We start from the raw sequence: 18,177 nt of genomic DNA on the forward strand, positions 1-18,177 counted from the left end.
AGGAGCTGCTGGAAAAGCAGCATCAGCACAGCTGGAGGGTGCCACCAGGGCCGGAGGCAGCGAGGCCACAGCAGTCACCGCAGCCTGCCACCTGGCCATGTGATTCACAGGCAGCACCCCCTCATCTTCCTGATGGGACCCCTCAGGGACCAGGAGTCCCCTTGCACAAGTGACGACACTGAGCGGCGGGGAGCAGCAGGGTTGGAGCCCAGGTCTGGGCCTGCCCTGCACTAGCCATGGATGCTTCTGCCCTGGGTCCAGCAAGGCCAGGCACCCAGAGTGGGAAGCAGTGACCTGTGCGCGGGCCTGGGACAGTCTAGGAGCCACGGGTGGAGCACTGGGGCTGTGGGCTCCCCTGGGGCCCGCGGGTGGCAGTGTGCCGGGGAGGCCAGGCGCCAGACAGCCTGGTCACAGCGGGTGATGGTGTGGGCAGAGAAGGCCAGGCAGGGGCGCTGCTTCCAAGGTGACCTGCCAGTGAGGGGGTGACCAGGGAGGAGTGCAGCTCCGGGGTGCAGATGGCCTGGGGCCCTGGCTGCACTGGGGGGCTCCAGCCCAGGGTGAGGGCCACCTGGGAGGGGCCCCGGCTCACCCTCGTCACTTGAGGCCTCCTGCTTGACCACAGACAGCGGGGACCGGGTGGGTGGTCTGCCCAGGGGGTGACGCCGGCTCTTCTTGATCTCCATCTTTAATTTGGGAAAGGAAGCTGGTACCTGAAGCAGAACACACCGTCCCCATGAGGCATGGCTCCCTGGCTCCGGAGCAGGCTGCAGCTGGGCGCCAGCAAGGGACGATGGGTGTGACTCTCTTCTAGATCCCTGCCCGCCACCTGCCACGTGCCCGTGGAAGAGCCTCAGGTGCCGAGCAGCATGAGCAGGCCCAGCGAGGACCACGCCCCGACACCTACCTGCACCGCCCCGGCGTGGCCCCTGGTGTCCTCCTCGGGGCCCGTCAGCTCCATGGGGGCAGCCTGCTGGCCAGGCCCGAGGTCCTTGTCAGGCCCGGCCGTGCTGGCCCGGGGCACCACGTAGAGCATGGGGATGATGGGCCGCGGCCGGGCCTCGTGCTCCTCGCTGGGCGCCTCGGGGAGCACCACGTTGAGGGGTGCGGGCGGCGTGCTCTCCTCGGAGGCTGCAGAGTCTGGGAGCAACACCGGGGGCTCCAGCGAGGGCGGCAGCCGCAGGGCGTCCTCGGCGGGGAGCGGGGCTGCGGGGGGTGGCGGCAGCTGGGGCGGCAGCTGGGGCGAGAGGGGGCCGTGGCTCTTCTTCTTCCGGTCGCTCTTGGCCTTGCCTGGCCGAAGCTTGCCCCGCCCGTCCTCTGTGGGGAGAGGAGAGCGCTCGCACCCGGCCGGGGGCCACCAGGCCCAGGGCCCCGCCTGCTCTGCCTGGGGCTCTCCAGGAACACCCTGGCCAGAGCAGGGGCTGCTGGGGTGCAAGGTCCCCTCTGGCCCCAGTGGGCAGAGCCAAGTCAGCAGGGGTCACTGCTGGGATTGGAAAGCGGGTCTTAGCTCCTCATTAGAAACTGGCCTCAAAGCAGCTCGGACCCTGAAGTCCTGGAGGACCAGGCTGGCGACCTCCAAGTGCTTCTGGATGAGGGCCCAGCATGGGCGGGGGTGGGGGGCAAGACGCACCCCTGCGGCCTGGGGACTAATGGCCAGGGGTCTGGGACAGCCCTGCCTGGAAGCCCCCGGGCACTGGGGAGCCTGCTGCAGGGGGTGGGAGGGGTCAGGGGAGGTGGTCTTTAGTGGCATTTTAACTGGTGCCAGGACAAGCAGGCAGTGAGACGGGGGTGTGGGTAGCAGAGTTGAGACCCTCAAAGATGGCCACACCCTGATCCTCAGAACCCCTACGCATGTCACTGTGACAAAAGGGACTCTGAATATGGGACGAAGTGAAGGGCCCTGAGCTGAGGTCACACAGGGTCCTCCTGAGAGGAGGCAGCAGGGCCAGAGTCAGAGGGCCTCAGGACGCGGCGCTATTGGCCCTGGAGCTGAAGGAGGGGGACAAGGATACTCCCTGGGGTCTCAGGAGCTGAAGGAGGCTGTGGACTCTTCCCGGGGCCTCCAGAGGCCAGCCTGCTGCCCTGGGTCTGGCCCTGACCTCCAAAACTGAGAGATGCCATATTTGCACTGCTCTGGGCCCCTGTGCTGGACATTCACCACTGCGACCACAGGGTGCTCTCGCAGGTGACGCCCCAGGGCTCTGGCTTAGGTGTGGTGGTGGGCAGCCCAGACCCTGCCCTCCAGGAGACCAGCCTACAACCCTCCATGCTGCCACCCGGGGCTTGCCGGCCCCACGTGGAGAATGGGGACACAAGGTCCCACCTGCCCCCACACCAGCCTCCGCGGCAGGGCACAGGGACAGCCCTGAAGCCCCGCTGGCCATCCTGCTTTACCGGCCTCTGGGGCAGCACAGGACTTGGCCTGAGGGGTTTGCAGGGCAGGGCATGACCTTAGGACACAGGGGATTCCAGAATGTAGCCCGAGCACCTGGCCCTCAGGGACTCAGCACCCAGAGGAGGAAGTGGGGGAAGGAACAGAGCCCCTCTCAGGCCACCGCACACCCCTGCGGGGCTTTGGCTTAGTGCCTCTGGCCTCCAGGAGGGACCAGGCAGCAGGGACACACGGGACCCTGGCCAGCACCACACCTGCCCAAGGGGCTGAAGGATCCAGAGGGCCCCTCCCCAGGACAGAGAGGCCTCTAAGGGTGGACGGGCAGAGGCCCCGTCGACCTTTCTGGGAGGAGGAAGGGCATGGCCAGGAGGCCCCCTCCATGCGTCTCAGCCTTTTTGGTTTGGGCTTCCAAGAGCGTCCAGGGCTAGGCCCAGGTTCCCAGGCCCAGGCAGGCCCAACACAGTGCTGCAGAGGGCAGAAGCCACGGCCTTTCCCAGGAAATGAGCTCTGTGCCTACCCCGAGCCAGCCTGCGCGCCCGAGGCCAGCAGACCTGCGCAGGCCCTCCCGGCGGCGGCCTCGCCCACCCTGCGCAGTGGCCAGTCTGGCCTGGCACTCCCCAGCGTGGGGCCACCCTCAAACACGCTCCACAGTGGGGAGGCAGGGTGTGGCCGGGGTCTCCTGGGCAGCCTCGCTCTGCCGGCCAGAGGTGAGGTCACCTGAGGTGGGCAGCCGGGGCAGCCAGAGAGCCGAGCAGGTGCAGCCGAGTCGCTGCTGTCCAGCAAGGCAGGGCCCTGGCAGTAGGTGTGGCAGAGGCCTCCCCCGGCCTCCACCGGTCCCCGCAGGCAGCTTCTCTTCCAGGACCTAGGGCAGTGGGAGTGGGCAGGGACACAGGCAGCCAGCCAAGGGCCTGTACCTGCAGGCTCTGCCCCTGCCCACCTCAGGAGTGACAGGCTCCGACATCCTCGCGTCTGGGCTCCAAACCGGGGCTCAGAGCAAACACCCCGAGGAGATCCTGAGCAGTGGGGCTGGGGGTGCTCCACAGGACCCTGCGCTCCCCCCATGGCACGTGGTGCCGCCTGCAGGAGGGCCGCGTCCTGTGGGAGCCCCCACCTCCCCAAGCTTCCCCTCAGGAAGGGGGCTCTGGGGGGCACAGGGCTGAGGTCCAGGCGGGCGCCAGCCCTGGGTAGGGAGTTGGCACAGCTCCTGGCATGAGTGCCAACAGCCCTGCCCCGCGCCCACCGGCCCTGCCCATCCCAAGCTCACTCCTCTCAGTAGCCCCCGCAGCCACAGCACTGCCACCACCTCAGGGAGCCCTCAGGCCTGAAGTCCCACAGTCCCCGACAGGGGCAGAGCAGCCGGGCCAGGTGCCCACAGGCTCTGGCCATGCAGCTGGACTGCGATGCGCGTCCACCCCAGCCAGGGGCTCCCTCCCATCTGGACTGCAGCGTGCTTGGAGTGGGGACACTGGTGAGGAGGCCTGGGTGTCCCTGGGCAAGGGCTGCTGCAATGTGGCCTGAACAGCTGGACTCAGGCAGATTCGTGACCGAGACTCTACTTGTGAAGGGACGCATTCCCCTGGTGACAGCAGGGGGCACCGAGGTACACCGGCCAGCAAAGGCCCTTGTCCAGCCTGAGGCCAGCCAGGCCCCAGTCTGTGGAGAGGGGTGGACCAGCGCCTTCCCGACTCCCAAGTGCCCACCGAGGGCCCAGCTCAGGAAACCCGCCAGCTGCCACCACCTCACGTCACCCCACATCCCACACCCACTGGGTCCCCACAGGCTGGAACATCCTCCCAGATGGGGGGACGGGGCGGGTGGGCCTGGGCCTGCCCCCTGCTCTCCTCCACCGACTGTCCTTCCCTCAGCGGACTCCTCGCCTGAGGCAGGCTCATAAGGGGCTCCACGGCAAGCTGGCCCACGCCCAGCAGGGCCCCTGCAGCCCGTGGCAGCCACGCAGGGAGCAGCACATGCCCGCAGCCATCTCCTCCCTGTCCCTTGCCAGAGCCCCAAGTCCCCGCTCAACCTCACGCTCACCCCGCGGGGCCTGCCTGCAGGAAGCAGTTGGAGTCAAGGTGAGAACGGCCCTGCGGGAGCCCACCCCGCAGCTCACGACGGGCCCCTGACCCCGATGGAGTGTGCGACGCGCAGGGCCCAGGGGTGGCCTCGGAGAGTGGCCGGGCCCTCGCTTCCCCACAGGCACCAGGCCCAGCAGCCTCCGTCCGCCACAACCCTGGGCTGAGAGCATGCGCTGGGGCTGCTGCAGAGGCCGGGGCGGGCCCTGGGCGGTTCCACACGGCAGAGCCTTGGCAAAGGGCAAGCTCGCCGGGCCAGGGAGGGCGCCCGGGAGGACGCGGTGTGGGCGGGGCTGGGCAAGGAAGCCTCTGCCCACGCAGGAAGCTGGACATCCAGCCTGCAGACCCGCGACCTCCTTCCGCCCAGCCCCCGGCCGGGGCACTTCGGCACAGCGCGGGATCAGCCCTCAAGGCGGGGGGTCTGCTGGGGGAAGACTCAGGTCACCCCGGGTGCGGTGGTGGCACCTTCCAAACTTGAGACCAGTGGACCCAGACTCCAGGTCCCCCAGGCCATGAGAGTCGCCACACACGAGGGTCACCACAGGGCATGGACAGCTGTCCCTCCTTTCTCAGCCTTGTCCCTTCCCGGCCAGGGGCCTCCTCTGCTGCTGCGTCCAGGGTCCTCCAGCTGTGACGGTCCTCAGTGCTCCCAACTGGTGGCTGCTCCCCGGTTGGCAGTGGTGGCTGCAGGCCCTGCATCTCCACCAAAGCAAGCTGCCGGCCTCTCCCCTCTGGGCCGTGGGTGTGGCCAGCAGGCCTGTCCGCCTCAGCCTCCCCTCCTGGCCTGGTCCTTGTCACAAGCCTCCTCGGGACTCCTCTCTCAGCTTCAGGTCTTGCTCGTGGAGTGATTGACGCTGTCGATCTTTGTTCCGCTGACGGCCTGACTGTGTCCATCTGCTTAGACGTGGTGCTGAGGACGGAGCCCGGGCCTCGGCGGGCCAGGGAGCTCTGCCGCCCAGCCCCAGCCCAGCCCCAGTGCAGTCGATGTTGATCTTCTTGGTTTGTGCTTTTTAACAAAAAATTAGCCTAAAATCCCGAAGATTCATCTTCCACCTCCGGTCTGTCTTCCCAACACAAGGCTGAGCCAGTGGCAGACGATGGCACTTCATGAGGCCACATCCTGACCTGGAACTGACGGTCACTTCACGTGGTTGAACGGGCCCTCAGACAGGATCAGTGAAGGGCTCTGAACTGGGGTCACCCAGGGTCACTAAGAGTCCTCATGGGAGGAGGCAGGAGGGCCAGAGCCAGAGGGCCTGGAAGACGCTGCGCTGAGGGCTCTGGAGCTGAGGAGGGGGACGCAGACTATCCCTGGGGCCTCAGGAGGGCCAGGCTGTTGCACCTGGGTCTCACCCATGGAGGTCCGTGTCAGACGGGGACCCTGGGACTGTGAGAGGGTCAACAAGCATGGTTCTAGGCCCCAGGCTTGCGATCGTTGGGCACAGTGGCCACAGGGAGCTTGACCTGGCCACAGGATGGGCAGTGGGAGGGACGAGCCTCCTGCTCACCTTCCAGGAGCCCCTGCTCCAGGGACCCCACTCCTGGACCCTCGATTAGTGTGCCCTTCTCAGGTCCTGCAAGGCCAGCCGACGGCCAGGCCCCATTTTCTGGAGGGCTGCGGCCTCTGCTGCTCTGCTCTTGGCCTCACCCACCAGTGTCTACACCACAGGCCCGCAGGCAGGGCGTGGCCGCCGCAGGCAGGGCGTGGCCGCCGCAGAGGCCCAGCTGCCTGGGGAGCGGCTGGCACATCAGGCGTCCTCCTGGGCAGCCGCTCTGCCCGACTGTCCAGCACTCCACTCTGCCAGTCGCCTTCTCCACGAAGGCCTTCACGACTGGTGGACATACTCCAGGCTGCTGCTTTCGGCTGTTACAAGTGGCCTCTATCTAAGCCCTTTGCATGGCTCATGGCCGAGACTTGCCCCCGGGCTGCTGGGCTGGCCAGCAGCTTCTGCTGGACTGGGGTCGCCGCCCGGCGAGGCTGTAGTCCCATGGCTTCCTCGCTCAGGTAGAGACCCCCTGGGGACTTCCTCGCTCAGGTGGAGTCCCCCTGGGGACCGTCTGCTGTGGCCACACTTGTCCTTTCCCTTGCTGGCCTTGCCTTGGGCGGCTGACCCTCCTGTCCCGCTGCCCCAGGGAGCAATGCCGGGACCACTCTGCCCATGCAGCCCTCTGCCCTGGGACCTGCTGACAAGCAGCCCCACCGGGACCTGTGCACAGGAAGGCTCAGGGAGGGAGGGCTGCCCTCCCTTCCTTCCCAGGGGCACGCGCCACGTGCACATGCGCCAACACAGGCGTGAGCTGGGAGCAGGAACCCAGCGACGGGGCAGGAGGGCGACGCCGCACATTAGAAGGGGCCTTTAAAATGCTCATGGATGAAGATTTCACAGCCCACGTGTCTCCTGGGGAGAAGGGCACTTTCATAAAATGTGCCCAGTGAGACGCTGCGGGCCGGGCCCCTGGGATCAGGCGCCTGGCAGAGGAACTGCCAGCTCCTTCCAGGACACAGGGAGCGGGGCTGGGTGGCCTGCCCCAATGCCAGGGTGACGGGCTACACTAACCTTCGGTGCCCTCGGCATCCTGCAGAAGGCCCTGGGGCGGCTGCAGCTCTTCCTCCTCCTCCTCTGGGTCGGCCTCCTGTGCGGCCTCCTCCTTCACACAGCCTCCAGCCTCCTCCAGAAGGGCTGCCGCGGTGGCTCCCTCCTCTGGAGACTTGGGGTCTTCAGCCTTGGGCTTCTTGGGCTGAGTCCGCTTCCGATGCGACCTGGAGAAGGAGGCGCGTCAGGCAGGAGGGGCGGACACAGGCAGAAGGCCGCCCACCCACCTGGGCGGCGGGAGGCAGGGAGGCCTGGCCTGCTGGGCTGAGGAGGGAGGGCGGCCGGCAGCTGGAGGTGGGATGCTGCCCAACACCCGGAGGACGATGGAATGGGTGGAGCGAGCGCGTGGGGCGGGAGACACAGGGTGCAGACTCATGGAGACAGCGGCCGCGTGAGACGCGGGGACGGCCGGGGACAGGGGTGCACTTACGCCAGCCCCGGCTTCCTGGTCTGCTCTTTCCTCCTCTCTAGACTCGGCCTCCTCTCCTCCTCAGTCTTTCTCCAGGGTCTGTTTTCCTTCACACTAATTTGTCTAGAAGGTAAATTTCAGGGCGTTTTTCTCTAGTGCTTCTGCGGGGCTCCCCAGGATGCTCTGCTGGGGGCTTCACCTTGAGCATGCCCCCCACTCTCTGGGTCCCCTCTCTACAGTCCCACGGACATCCAGGGTCTCCCAGCTCGCCCATGCAAGGCTCCTTCCCAGCCAGGGCCCGGCCAGAAGGAAAGCCCAGCCCCATGCCCAGCCCTGGCACAGGGACACGCCACGGACCTGGGGCCCACGGGGAGGCCCTGGCGATGAGCTCAAGCTGAGGCCAGCAGGCTGTCCCAGGGGGAGCGGGGTCAACAGGAGGACAGGTGCAGTGGCAGAGGAGGAGGCCTGCCTGTGAGAGGCTGAGGCCTTTCCAGGCTGGGGACAGAGCTGCCTTAGACTGATGAGGGGCGTGGCTTCCCAAACTGTCCCCTCACCAGGAGCTGGGGCAGAAGCCAAGGCCTGGGGGGTCACTAATGCTCTCCAGCAGGTGGAGACACCTGCGGCCCTGTCCCCCAGGGCTCCGTATGTGGCCATGTGGCTTCCCTGGGCCCCACTGGACTTCCTGGCTGCCCCTCCCCACAGTTGAGTCTCACTGGCTGAAACCCACTTGCAGCTGGACGGAACCACGGCCATCCTAAGTCCTGTCTAAGACAGCTGGCCCCCTTGCCAGCAGTCCCCGTCCCTATGTCACTGACCCCTGCTGACTCTCCTCTTCCTAATTAGAACCACGGCACCCTGCCAGCCCCGGGCCTGTTCTTGCTTGTCCCTGAGCCCAGAGAGACCACTCGACGTTTGCAGCATGAACCCCACGAGATGACCAGCAGCAGAAGCAGGTGAAGCATTCCAGATGGGACACAGGGAGAAGCGTCACAGGGGGCGTCACACACGTGGGGCATACAGGGGTGCCACAGGGAGCACAGGCAGGTGGGGAGGAAGCAGGGAGACCGACAGGGAGGAGCGAGGACCGGGCCTCTCCAGCAGGGCAGCACCACCTCCAGGCAGCCTGGGGCTGGGAACGCAGCTCAGGGATGGAGTCTGGGGCTTGGCACTGAGGCGCCAGCTGCCACCAAAGCGGGCTGGTCCTGGGGTCCGACTGTGTCCCGCTGCAGGGCTGGGCTTCAGGTGCGGTCCCCTGCGACCCAGGCAGCACTCACAGGCGGCCTCCTACCTCCTCACCCGCCCTGGGCTCCTTGCACCAGCCTCCAGGGCAGTCCCTGTCCCCACCCTGGAGGTCCCTCCCCTCCATGGAGGACCCAGGGCCCCTTAGGCCCTCGAGCCACAGGCGGCCTCCCAGAGCTGCGGCCCAGGACAGCCCTGGGCAGCTCCCCTGCTGGCCCCCAGGCCCCACACCCAGAGAACACCAACTGCCCACTGCAGCAGGCGCGGCCTCCACCTGGGAGCGACACCAGGGAACAGCCGGGTGCCCGGCAATGGCCCTGGTATGGGCGGGGCGCTGGCACCTGTGGCCCCTCCGCCACTCTCTCCCGCCTCTCCTCCGGTGGCCGTTCCTCCTCAGGACCCCTCACCTTCCCAGACAGGGCGCAGACATTAGGCCCCGTGGGCCTCCTAAGACCCTACCACGCTGGTCCAGGGGCTGAGGACCCCTTCTCTGAGTGCCAAGTGTCCCCGGCACCTCAGGGGCAACAGGTGGCCCCAGGGCACTGGCTCTCCTGCCACAGGTGCGTGGGTTCACTGACCCCACAGAGCCCCCTGAGGGGAGGGACGGGCCATGCTCCTCCCAGGTCTGACTGGTCTGCGGCCAGTGGCGTCTCTGGGAGGGGTCCTCCTCTGATGTGGAGGCCCTGTCTTTGCGGGCTGCTCCATGACTGCACAGCGTCACCCCCTTGCCCCTGCCAGCAGCCCCCAAGGTGGCGATGTGAAGTGGGGCTGGGCCCTTCTTGCCCTTCCTGAACCCCCAGCAGGGCGGTGCCCAGGCGGGCCTGCGTCCAGCTCCCTCTCCACCTGCTCCAGGCAGAGGAGGGCTCTGCGTCTTGCTGCACCCGCTTCCCCGTCCCCGTCCCCGTCCTGACCCTGGCGGGCCCAGGCTTCCCCAGGCATGCTGGAGGCGGCTGGTGGCCCTCCTGAGCCAGGGCCTGCACCGCGCTCGGGGCTGAGCGGGTTCTGAAGACTGCCGGATGGCGGGAGGGCAGCGCCCTGCCCTCTGCGGGACCCTCCGCGGGACCCTCGCCTCCTGGCCTCCTCCCTCCTGCCCAGAGCTGCCCGTCCTCCATGGGGACCAGGTGGTGCAGGCACGGGAGCCACAGGCTGCAGGGGCCCAGGGGGCGGTCCCATAGCCCCCACACTGGCCAGCCCCTCCTGCCCGCCCATGGCAGGCCGCCCGCCCCCCCCGGCACTGCCACCACCCTCTGTCCTTGAAGTCAGACCCCACAGCAGCTCCCGTCCCTGCTCCCACTGCCCCGGTGGGCATAGCCTCCCAGGCCCAGCTGGCTGCTCCAACCAAGGCCTGGGCTCAGTCCAACTGTGGTCCCGACACCTGCAAGACGGAGGCGCACCCCTTGGACCTCAGCTGGCAGGAGGAAGTGGACACCCGTGAGACGGCCTGTCACCAAGGGGGCTATGGGTCCTCTGGAGACTGGCAGGGGTGTGTCGTCTGTGGGAACGGGCTTGGCAGGGGCCTGACAGTGTGGTGGTGTCCCCAGTGGTTTGGGGACGAGGACAAGCCAGGCAGCAGGTGGCCACCCCCGGGCTCACAGTGGCTCTTCACCTTCCAGACTGAGGCGTCTGGAGGTGTCCAGGCATGGCGGGGTAGGAGCCAGGAGCTGGGACATCATGGCCACGCTTGGCTGGTGGTGGAGACTGCTCCATCTGGGCTCTGGGTGGGGACACATGGTCCCCACCTTGCTTCCTGGTGGCTCACCCAGGGGCCTGCTGGAGCCGAAGGCAGGTGGGCAGCTCAGGAGGAGCTCGGTGCAGCACCAGAGCGCGAGCCTGGCCACAGGAAGCTGCCTGTGCAGTTCCATGTGTCCTATTTGTCACAGAAAAATATACAAGTAGCCCTGACGGGGGGAGGTCAACTCAGCTGACAGGATCTCTTGTGGAAGACAAACCTGTGGTAGGCGACCGGGCAGGGGCCACTGGCCTTCCCAGCACAGACCGGCTGGCTGCGGCCAGGGGTGGCCTCTCATGGGGGGGCGCCCACACAGCGGCTCCAGCCGGGGACCCTGCTGGTGCCCAAGGGGAGGGCAAGGCGGAGGCCAAGGAGGCTGCTCCGCACCCTGCAGAGGCCAGGACGCCCCTGAGAACCACCCACCACCGGCCCAGTGTGCACAGGCCCTGCCTGAGGGACACGTCAGTCCACCGTGACGTCAGCTGAGGATGGCTGCTGGGCTGCCAGCCCAAATACACCTGCAGAAGCTCAGGGGCCGCCAGGACACGAGGCACGGGGGCAGAGGACGGTCACAGGGAGGGTCCCAAGGCTGAGGGCAGGTGGGCCGCGCCTGGGCTCTCAAACTGGACTCGCCAATCAGCCTCCCACAAAAGCCCTGGCTTCCGAAGCGGAGGAGGAACCGGCCTGTTGCACAGACTGAAGGCGCAGAGGAGTCACACCCCGGGGACATGACTTGTCACCAGCCCGTCCGCTCCTTACAGCTCTCCCGGGTGCTGGGACGAGGGAGGAGGGGAGGAAGGCTCAGGAAGGCTGCTCCAGGAAAGAGCAGTTCATGCCTAGGAAGGGGCCGCGGCAGGCAGAAGGGTGCGGGTGCTATTGCGCCTGCCACTTCCTCTGTGGCGGGTTGGAGTTGGGGCGGCGGGCCTGGCCTCCTCTTGGCAGGCTCTTAGACAGCCTCTAATCCCATCCTGCTCCTGGAATGCGGCGCCTGTTTATTGGCAATCCGCTCTGTTGACCAATTAGCCTGAGCCACAATCAATTAACCATTATGCAAATAGCCCGTCCAGGGCGGGAGCTGCTGCCCGCTGCCTGCTGCCTGCTGCCTGCTGCCTGCTGGGCGGGAGCCGACAGAGCCTGACAGCCTCAGTACCAAGTGGCTTTTTCTGGAGAAGGCTGAGGGCAGGAAATCAAAAGGACAGACACCAAAGGAACCCAGAAAGGATGGCCCACCTGCAGGCCAGGAGGCTGTTAGGAGGAGCCGGAGAACATTCCAGAACAGACTCAACACTCGCCACCAGAGGCCGAAACTGCCTTCGACGCAGACTCAGGTGGACAGACACAGACGGGATGTGCTGAGAACGAGGGTGGCCAGCGGGGGGCGCTCTGGCCCGCACCACTGATTCCAGATGCCGCTTCGGAGGCCGGCTCCACGGTGGGGAGGCCGAGCGGCCCCACCCTGCTCGGTGGCTGGGCCCCGGCTGGGTCAAGCCACAAGTGACCAGCAGCTGCTGATGGAGCAGCCAGTGACCCTTGGGCAGGGAGGCGGCCTCCAAGCCAGGTCCAAAGGCCAGAGCACTGCCCGCTTGGGTGCGGCCACCCTCAAGACGGGCTTATAGTTATAAGTGGTTCCAAAAACAGAAAACCACCACGTCCCACAGCAAGTGAGGATCGCGAGGGCCAGCCACAGCGAGGTGGGCACAGGCGCAGGACGAGCCATATGCGGCCTTCACTGAAGGTCTGCCGTCCAAGTGGCCCTGGGCCACTTGGGGAGCTGAGGAGATGGGCCAGAGACTGCCGGGGCCAAGGTCCTGAACGCCTGGCCCGGGGCCCTGTGCCGTCCCCAGGCTCCAGCTCACACTCGGTGGCTGCTGACTCTTCCTTGGGGCCAAAGATGAAGGGACGGACGTGTCTGTAAGCAGCTCAGAGCCCCGGAGGCCTGGATGCTGCCTGGACAGCTCGGATCCACGCGAGCCCTGGGCTGAGTCCTCATCAGACCTGCCTTGTCCCTGGCCAGGAGAGGTGCGGGGCCCACCACGCTGGGCGGGACCATGCTGTTGAGGGGAGCGGGGACCCCAGGGTTGCTGAGAGGTGGAGCTGGAGTCCCCAGGGCCATCCCCGTGGACTGCGCCTCAGCAGTCACCTCCAGGACCTCACGCGGGAGAAGTACCTTCACCCACGGCGCGCGGTCTCAGAGACGGGGGGGGCGGGGGGGGACTCTGACCCCTGGGCACTGGGAATGCTGCCCAGGACTTGCCAGCTCTCGACCCACCAGGGTCCTAAGTGCCCTCACGCCACAGGCTAAGGCAGGAAGAGCGGGGGACACAGCGTGGGCGCTCCAGGGGAGACGAGTGGCCCGAGCAGCGCCCCCCAGGAGCTGGGCAGGTGGCGGAACCTGCTCCACTCCGAGGCAGGAGAAGGTAGGACGGACCGAGCCGTAGCCGGTGGGAAGTGGTCTGGAGCACTCCCTGTCCCCACCAGTGACGGGGTGACGGGCAGCCCCTGGACCCACCTGCGGAGGAGCTTGGCCTTCAGTGAGGCGCGGGAGGCGCTCCAGGAGCTGAGCTCGGGGCTGCTCAGGGCCGTGGGCCGTGTGTGGTCCAGCACCGGCAGGTCCTTGCCCTGCTTCCAGAGCTCGTAGCGCTCGGGCTGCAGGATGCGCACGAACACGTCCATGGAGATCTTCACCATGTCCTTGCGGCAGGTGCACTGTGGGGAGACAGACGCCTGAGGCACGGGCAGCACCCGCCTCGCCCGGCCCGGCAGAGGCCCAGGGCCGTCCTCCACCCGGCCCTGTCAGTGGAAGGTGGCAGCTTCTTCCCCAGGGAGAAGCGTGACCACCCCCTTCTCAGGCTGCAGGAACCGCGGCTGTTGGCAACCGCCAGAGGGGCTGAGCACAGGCCCAGGCTGGCGGAGGCGTCAGAGCTGCGCACCACCGCCAGCGGAGGAGCTGAGGCGACCAGCTGAGGCCAGCTCTGCCTCTCGGTTCCAAACAGAAATCTCCCTCCTTCAGCTGCGCCCCAGGCAGACAGAGACCAGGGAGCATTCTCCAAGCCGGAGGGAGAGGGTGGCAGTCGGCAGCCCCAACGAGCAGGAGTGGTGAGGGCCAAGCACAGGGTGCATTCCCAGGGGGAGGCCACCTCCCCTGGGCCTCACCAAGGGTCACCCTCACCAGGGAGCCGCTGCTCACGGGGCTTGAGGGAGGGGCTGCCAGAGAGGGAGCTGGGGCGCGGGGGCCTTCACTACGGTCGGCGATGCCCCGCCACACGCAGGACAGGCACAGAGGGCTGCCTGCTGGACTCCGGCAAACTCTGCCCAGGACAGGGTAAGCTCAGACCACATGAGGACAGAGACCGAGAGCTGCGCCTCCCCACCCACTGTCCTCAGGGCGTGGCCTCCACAGCAGCAGTGATCAGGCAACACTCAGCCTTGGGGCACTTGGGGCCAGAGAAGCCAGGCCCGAGTGACCGTGGAGGCTACTGCAGCTGCTTCCTGGCTCTCTGCAAAGTCCTGGCCAGGACCACGAGCAGCCAGGGCCCTGGTCTCCCAGTTACTGACCAGGAGACGGTGGGGGGGCCCAACTGTGAGAGGGAGGGAGGCGGAGGGAGGTGACCACGCTCTAGGGCAGGGCCAGTTGCAGGTGGGACACTGCTGGCCTTGACCTTCAGCTCTTGACTTCTGTCTGCCACTGGAGTTCAAAAGCATCAGGACAGTGTGCACAGGCAAAAGACTCGGCAAGGCTGTGTGCTAATAAAACTTTATTTACAAAGACCAGGCAATGGGCCGCAGGGTAGGGCCGTGACCTGCTGACTCCTGGTCCAGCGCAGGCGGCTGGAGCATCCTTGGACGTCTCCCCTGAGGCTGAGGGCTGTGTAGGTGCTCAGGGCTGGGGAGGGTGTGCTGCTGCCAGGCTGCCCCAGCTCTGGGGAGGCAGAGGCCCAGGGATCTGGGTACACAAGCAGCCCTCTGCCCTCTGCCCTGCCCTGAAAGCCCACGTGGAACCTGCAGCCTCCCTGTCAGACGACAGGCCAGTTTCCCAGGGGCAGCCTCGGGGCTCTCCTGCTTTCAAGACCCCGCGCTGTCACTACACCGTACGCGGTGGAAGGACAGGCACAGAGAGGGAGGGTGGAACCGAGCAGGAGCAGCCGTGCCCCTCCAAGGAGCCTCCCAGACCCCCTGCTTTCCCCACAGACGGAGTCCATGGCTCCAGATGGGATGCTTCTGGGGATGCGGCCGTCTGGAACCCCCACAGCTCTGCCCACCCCCCAGGGGCAGCCACAGTGCCTCAGGCTGGACGTGGCACAGGGCTTTGGGATCAGAAAGGGACCCAGCCATGCCGACAGGAGGGAGTATTTTTGGCCAAGTGATTCCCAGAAAACTCAATTCATTTCATGAAGCCCGCGGAGAGCCGGCCGCGACTTGGCTGCAGTGGCGGGAGCGCAGATGGCGCCTGGGTTTCGGATTCCTGGCTGGGCCGCGGCCTTGCTGGCGCCACCATCAGCAGCGGCTTAAGGGATTTGTATGGAGCAGCTCTGCAATTGCTTTTCCTTTAGTAATTAGAAAAAGCACCTGTGCGCCCGAGTGCGCGCCGGCACGCTCCGCCAAGCGCGTCCCGGCCTGCAGCGGCCAGCCCCTCAGCGGCCAAGGCTGGCCCAGTTTCTGGCTTGCCCTCTGCCCACGGCTGCACCCCCTGGAGGAGCTGCTGGTGCGAGCCTATCTGCAGCAGTCCTGGGAGCTGCCTCACAGGGTGGTGGCCGCCGGGAGCACCCACACAAACGTGTCCCCGTGGGTTCTGTACCCGAGAAGGAAACGGCGGGAGGAGGCAGGGCCTGGTGGCCCCAGGGAGGGGTACAGCCTGTGGGGGCAGGCATGTGGCAGTCACCGTCCAGTGCCAAGCAGCTGAGCAACAGGGTGAGGGCCACAGACCTGTGGCCTGGCTTTGGTCTGAAGGTTCTAGAAAGCAAGGCCCTTCGGCAAGCACAAAGATGGCACCCTCCTCAGGAGGCAGGCCAGCCACACGCCAGAGCCTGCTGACGGCTGCCGCACCACCTCCTGGCTGGCCTGGGGACGCAGAGAGCCCCAAGCGAGGGTCAGGCCTTCGGGAGCAGCAGGGGTGGCCTTTAGGGCCTCAGCCTCTCCGGAATCCTCAGGGCGGCCTCGGCAGGTGCCCGGTGAGAGAAGCCCACGGGCCGGTCACACTGTTTTCATCCAGGACCCCCCAACCCGTGTTGCAGCCCCCCAAGCCTCGTCAGGCTCCCGACCCTCTGGGACACGTGCTGCAGTCACTGAGACGGACAGTCCTGTGCAGTCCCCACCAGCATGTGGGACAGCAGTGGAGTCACCCTTGGGGAGTGTGGCCGCGTCATTAGCTTCCGGTGGGGAAATCATACCCAGATGGGGCTGGGCAGTCTGCGCGGCCCCCTGCAGGCCTGCGCACCCAGGGCCCTGCGCTTGTACCTGTGCAGTAGACACTCAGCTACCTAGGCAGGTGGCCACAGCACCCAGGGACAGCCGTGGAGTCTGGGCCAGTCCAGTGTGACCCAGTGCGACCCCAGGTAGTGACAGTTGTCCATCTAGTACAGCTGTAGATGGGACACTGCTGGCCCCACGAGGACCAAGGCACCCACTGGGGACAATAAAGCAGCAAAGTGAGACTTGGGCTGGGAGCCCAATATGCGTGACCTGGATCTCTGTCCCCAAGATGGTCCTGCTTTGGCCTTGCCTCCGCGTGTGGGCCGCTGTCCTCTGCAGGCCCTTGTCCCTGCCCCAGTAGGCTCTCAGAGGGCTCCTCGCGTGGAGAAAGGCCCAACAGCCCGCCAAGCACGCCTCCCAGAGCCCTGAGCAGCGCCACTGGCCAGAGCCGCCTGCAGCCACATGCCGAGTGGGGCCCCGACGCAGGAAGAGCGCGGCCACGAGAGCCTGACAGCAGAGGAACAGCAGCCTGCCCCTGACGCCCCAGGAGGCGTAGGACCAGTGAGGCCACGGCCCCCCACCTGCCCCAAAGAAGCCCAGCCACAGTGCAGCCTCCACGGGCAGCCCCAGCAAGGGGCAGGGTGCAGGACAGCCAGCGCAAGGCCAGGGGGCGGTCCTGGGGCAGAGACGCCTTCCCTGCACCTGCTCTCTGCAGAGGGGCCGAGCGTGCAGCCCCAAGGCAGCAGGGTCAGGGAGGAACAAGCTCTCGAGGGGACACGCCGGTCCCTCAGAAGCCCACCTCAAGCCTCCGACTGTCACACCAGCTGCCTCTGTGACTCGCGCCCTGCCTCTCCTGGAACAGGCCCAGGGCCAGGTCTGACCCACCCTGCAAGCAAAGCACCACAGCACCCGGCTGCCCACCTGCTCTGTCTGCTGGCCAAGCCTGTGCTGCAGCAGCAGGGCTCGCGCTCAAGCGACACCGTGAAGTCACAGGATTCGTGAGCAGGCCATTCAGAAGCAGCTGGCCAGACGCGACTTAAGGCACGGGACGCCATGGCGCAGTGGAGGGATGCAGGCTGGGGGGCCGCCACGCGCCAGCTCCAGGGCACGGCGCTGGCCACAGACATGCCCACAAGAAACTCACAGCTGCACATGGGGCCCACACACCCCTGTGGCTGGAGTAGCCCCAGGTCCTGTCACCAAGGTCACCTGCCTTTCACACTGCCAGCTGCTCATGGTGGGGATGCCACCCCCAGAACCCATGGGGACACCAGGGTGTGTTGGCCACTGCCCGTCACCTGCATGGGCCCAGGCCCTCCACCCCAGATGCCCAGATGGGATGCACCCCACGATCCCTTCCCAGCAGAGGGCCGCTCCCTGCCCAGGCTCTGGGTCCCCTCTGGCCGCAGCTGCCTCAGTGGGATTTAGTTTTACTCTTCTCCTGAAACTGGACCCACATGGACAGACAGAAGGACAAAGCAACCCACGTGCCTGCAAAGACAACCCGGGAAGGCACTGGGCGGGAGCTCACCTGTCACCTGGGCAGAGCCAGGCCAGGGCCTGAGGCGGGTGTGGGGCGCCTGCTTTCCTAGGGGAGGCCCCAGGACCTGCGCGCCTGCCGTCAGGTAAGGGTGTGCCTGATACGAGGCCCAAGCTCCAGGAGACCCCGTGCTGCGTCGCGTCGGGAGAGGCTCCCCAAAGGTTCTGGAACCTTCTCCCAGTGCTGAAAGCACGACTGTAAGGGCCTTTAATCTCCCAAGGTTTTGGATGACCAAAAAAAAAAAGACGCCAGTTTCCGACAAGACTCCCTACTTGTGGCCGTAAGACCCGGAGCGCAGAGGTCTCAAACTCCACGCTCAGCTGCCACCTGTTCTGTGCAAGAAGTCTGGGCAAAGGGTCCCCCATCCACGCAGGCCCTGCCCAAAGCAGCCTGCAGTGCAACGGGGGCCTCTCCCTGCTGCCCGGCCCGCCTCCCCTGGCCAGATGGGCTCTCTGCTTCTCAGGCCACAACGGCAGGCAGGGTCAGACAGGAAGGAAGGACAGGGAGAGCGCCTTCTGCTCCCTCTCCTCCCCTGCCACCCCAGGTGACCAGCCTTGGGAACTCACCAAGGTCCCTAATGACCCGGTGTGAAAGCAGCCACGCCTCGAGACTCTGCATGGCCTCCTCACAACAGGACAGGAAGGGTCCAGGGCACAAGGAGGGGACACTTGCATGGGAGAGCCCCAGCCACCAGGGATCCCCTTGTCACTTGGGCCACACAGGCCCCAACATGGAGTCCCCTGACATCAGTGTACGTGAGCCTCGGTGGATGGACCCTTAGGAAAGACCCAGAGAG

The 18,177-nt window shown here is 66.5% G+C and overlaps 1 protein-coding gene and 1 long non-coding RNA gene across 3 annotated transcripts in view; one reads left to right on the top strand and one right to left on the bottom strand.

Annotated features, from left to right (window-relative positions):
• Kdm4b (lysine demethylase 4B) overlaps window positions 1-18,177 on the bottom strand; it is a 114,039-nt gene that overhangs the window by 14,160 nt on the left and 81,702 nt on the right. Inside the window, exons 10-14 of one of the 2 annotated variants that reach the window (XM_046444011.2) lie at window positions 12,942-13,138; window positions 7,486-7,587; window positions 7,020-7,222; window positions 905-1,314; window positions 590-710 (exon numbers count right to left, since the gene is read on the bottom strand). In XM_046444011.2, coding sequence (XP_046299967.1) covers window positions 590-710; window positions 905-1,314; window positions 7,020-7,222; window positions 7,486-7,587; window positions 12,942-13,138 — 1,033 coding nt within the window. The remainder of the gene's footprint in view (window positions 1-589; window positions 711-904; window positions 1,315-7,019; window positions 7,223-7,485; window positions 7,588-12,941; window positions 13,139-18,177) is intronic. The other variant, XM_046444013.2, reaches the window with a different exon arrangement.
• LOC124092437 (uncharacterized) lies at window positions 11,555-12,977 on the top strand. Its single transcript, XR_006851604.2, has 3 exons — window positions 11,555-12,123; window positions 12,277-12,451; window positions 12,730-12,977. It is a non-coding gene; the product is annotated as an uncharacterized LOC124092437 (long non-coding RNA).

This window comes from Marmota monax, unplaced genomic scaffold (genome assembly GCF_021218885.2).
Source record: "Marmota monax isolate L192 unplaced genomic scaffold, Marmota_monax_Labrador192_F-V1.1 WCK01_AAM20220418_F8-fsc00102, whole genome shotgun sequence".
NCBI lineage: Eukaryota > Metazoa > Chordata > Mammalia > Rodentia > Sciuridae > Marmota > Marmota monax.